At 40.0% G+C, this 3519-nt stretch overlaps 1 protein-coding gene across 1 annotated transcript; it reads left to right on the forward strand.

The window, feature by feature from the left end:
* The first annotated feature begins 741 nt into the window (after window positions 1–741).
* On the forward strand, window positions 742–2651 carry LOC108558406 (transcription factor Sox-3). The gene has a single exon (XM_017915314.1). The coding sequence runs from the start codon at window positions 1016–1018 to the stop codon at window positions 2132–2134; it is 1119 nt and encodes a 372-aa protein (XP_017770803.1). The 5' UTR covers window positions 742–1015; the 3' UTR covers window positions 2135–2651.
* Window positions 2652–3519: the final 868 nt, after the last annotated feature.

Raw genomic sequence — 3519 nt, forward strand, 5'->3', positions numbered from 1 at the left:
TGGTAATTGAAAAATTAAGAAAATATTTTATATAATTATGTTTGAAATTATGAAAAATTTATATAAGTTATTTCATACTTTGGATTAACTTTGTTAAATGCAATTTATTAATTTAGTATGAAAAAAATAGTAATAATTACACAAAAATTAAAGCACTAATAATTATAATATTATAATCATTTTTTTTTAATTGTGTATCATTACTAGTAGCGATTTAAGTAAAGTAAGATTGTTTAGTGTATAATTAGTGGTGAAGTGTATTAAATTGCGTTATTGATTTGAGTAATTAGTGGTGAAAATAATTAATTAATTGAGAAGCGCGGAAAAAGAAGGAGTATAAAATATATATAGAGAGAATAAAAAAAAAAGGAGGAAGAAGTGTTTCCTTTTCAGGAATCTTTCTTTCTGGCTGCGCTGGTTGGTCGAATTAATTAGAAAATTTTTAAGCACGAAATGATGCGCTTATATTAATTAATTATTGCTTCGTATGTTGTGTTGGTAAAAATCCCCGCGAGGTATAATTAGTAATCGTCGGCGGGTGTAATTAGTGCGGAGATCGACCGCGCGCGCCGACAGCGCCACGACCGAGGGGGTGGGGGGTAGACAGGAGCCGAAACCACGCCCCGACGACCGAAACGGAGCGATCCGATTGGTCGTTCGCTAAGATGGCAGGCGTTGCTGTCAATCACGGGGTGCGGATGGTGGGGGTCGCCCGGTCTCCGGAAGAATAGAATCCGAACGTTTGTTGAGCGTCATAACATTGAGTTACGCCGGCAAGTGCGGACCCACAGATACAGACACACGTATATCGATGTTCTGAATAGACATACACATTCACGACGGTGTGCGAGACGACGAGCGCGAACTGTACTATTATTATTTATTACTATAAATATTGTAAAGTGTCGGTTGTGTGTTTTATTTTGTGTTTAGATAGTAATTACACTGCGTGACAATTTTTCCCAAGTGCGTTACCCTCGTGAAAGCCAGCAAGCTGTTCGCGCCGACGGAAGAAATGTTGACGATGGAAAGTGACCTCAAGGGAGGAAATCTGCACGCCACGATGCCACCCCATCACGGGCTGCAGGCATACGGATCGTTGAGCGCTCTGGGTCAGACGCCCATGCAGCATCTGCAGCATCCCCATCAGCTGCACCATCAAGCACCACCACCGCAGTTGCACCACCATCAAACGCAAAGCCATCACCAGCAGCACCCGGTGACCGCTGGCTCGCAACACCAGCAGCAGCACCCTGGAAGCGGTTCAACACCGAACAACAACAACTCTTCGAGCAAGAACCAAAATCTCGAGAGGGTGAAGAGACCTATGAACGCGTTCATGGTATGGTCCAGGGGACAACGCAGGAAGATGGCCCAGGAAAACCCGAAGATGCATAACTCTGAGATCTCGAAGAGATTGGGAGCTGAATGGAAGCTGTTGAACGAATCCGAAAAGAGGCCGTTCATCGATGAAGCTAAAAGGTTGAGAGCAGTGCACATGAAGGAGCACCCAGATTACAAGTACAGGCCGAGGAGGAAGACGAAGACTCTTTTGAAGAAGGACAAATACCCACTCGGATCGAGCATGTTACCGTCATCGGATCCGGTTCGTTCGGCCGCCTCCTCCGTGCAGCAAGTGACAGCAAGAGATATGTACCAGATGCCTAATGGATATATGCCCAACGGGTACATGATGCACGACCCCAGCGCATACCAGCAGCAGTACGGGGGTGCGAATTACGCGCGTTACGACATGAGCCAAATGCAGCATAATGCTTACTTGAACGGCGGCTACGGAGCGTACGGAGGAACCGTACCAAATTCCGCCGGATCTCCTTACGGTATGCAGCAGGCGGGGTCTTCGCACAGTCCGTCCGGGTCCAGCATCAAATCGGAGCCGGTGTCGCCGAGCTCCGGAGGACTTCACACGCCAACGCCCGGCGGTGGCGGTGGCATCAAACGCGAATACGCCACCTCCCAACCAGGCGGTCAACCCCAGCAGCAACCCCAAGGTGATCTCAGACAAATGATCTCCATGTACCTGCCCACAGACGCTACCCAGCACATGCAACAGTACAGTGCGTCGCCGGACCCGATGGGTCCCGGTCCTCTGGCCCCCTTAGCGCATATGTGAGAACCGCTCTTCGCGGCTCCGGACTTGGACGTGCCGCCTCTGTGAAAGTTGTAAATAGACATCAACCATCATCAAATCAAGTTAACGCAAGACAGAAAAAAGAAAATTAAAGAAACGTAATATCTTAAGTATTAAGAACGACGATCCATTCAATCCGTGTTTTTAAGTATTTCATAATTCACACAACAAATACACATACACACACACTCGTTGATGATTTTCCTTGCGAAAAAACAAATTTGCATGAAGAAAACGACACCGCTCCGACATCTACCCCAAAACAAACGAAACTTTTGAAGCCGATGTCGGGGACCGCGACGTTTTCTCCTTACAAAATTCAACCTTCGACATATTATATATATATAGAAACGGAAATTTTTCACACAAGAACACAAACACAAGACAAAAATTTACAATTAAAAAAACCTTTCCGTGTAAATAATATATTTATAAGGTGAACAAGAGAAAAGCGCGTTTGTATTATATAATTAGTAAACTAAAAGAGACAAAAAAAAAATAACGAGAAAAGAGCAGTTATTATATTTGATTTTACATAAGGAGAAGAAAAAAAAAGTTTGGGTATATTTATATTATATTCTTGGCTCCGACCTCCCCGCGCGCGTATTTCCAAAATCTTTGAAATAAAAAGCAATTAATATTTTCGATGATTTTGGAAATACACACGCCCACACCGTGCGCTCTCAATGACACAAAATTAGTTTTTTTTTTTATTAAATTTTGTTATTTCCTATTCTCGATTTGCAAAGCGCCCCTCGATTCACTGTAATATATTATTAATTAAAAAAAATACAAGGCGCGCTCTGAAATTGGAAATATGTGTTGTTTATTATTATTATTATTTTTTTTTTATTTTGTTCTTCTCAAATCGACAAAATTTGTACACTGGTTATTAATTAATTTAATTTTAGCTTCGTTCCTCGATGATGATGTTCTCTTTTTTGTTTCCTCGATTTATGTATTTTTTTTTTTGATTTTCGTTCTTACGCATTTATTTATTATTTTTTTTTACTCTTTAAAAATTAAGTGATATATTATATATATATATATATTCGAAAATAAAGGAATTCTCTTTTCTTTTTTCAAGAAAGGCCATGCGTGATCTCGACTGTTATATATTGTTTATTATATTATTATTATGAAACAAAAACAAAATGCGTAAAAAAAAAGTATGATATATATATATATATATGTATATATATGAATGGAATTTTATTTGAAGGAGAGAAAAGAGAGAGAATTGTTGGAAAAATCTCGCAACTTTATTGTTTAAACACAAAAAATATCTTATGTATAAATATATTATATTTTATTTCCTATATTATTATTTTTTTTTTCTCGTATGTTTTTCTAATTTTAAATGTGCG

The sequence above is a fragment of the Nicrophorus vespilloides genome, unplaced genomic scaffold, assembly GCF_001412225.1.
Source record: "Nicrophorus vespilloides isolate i.1.1-1 unplaced genomic scaffold, Nicve_v1.0, whole genome shotgun sequence".
Classification (NCBI taxonomy): domain Eukaryota; kingdom Metazoa; phylum Arthropoda; class Insecta; order Coleoptera; family Silphidae; genus Nicrophorus; species Nicrophorus vespilloides.

Coding starts and splice junctions, on each gene's coding strand:
- LOC108558406 (XM_017915314.1), top strand. CDS start 1,016: ATGTTGACGATGGAAAGTGACCTCAAGGGAGGAAATCTGCACGCCACG.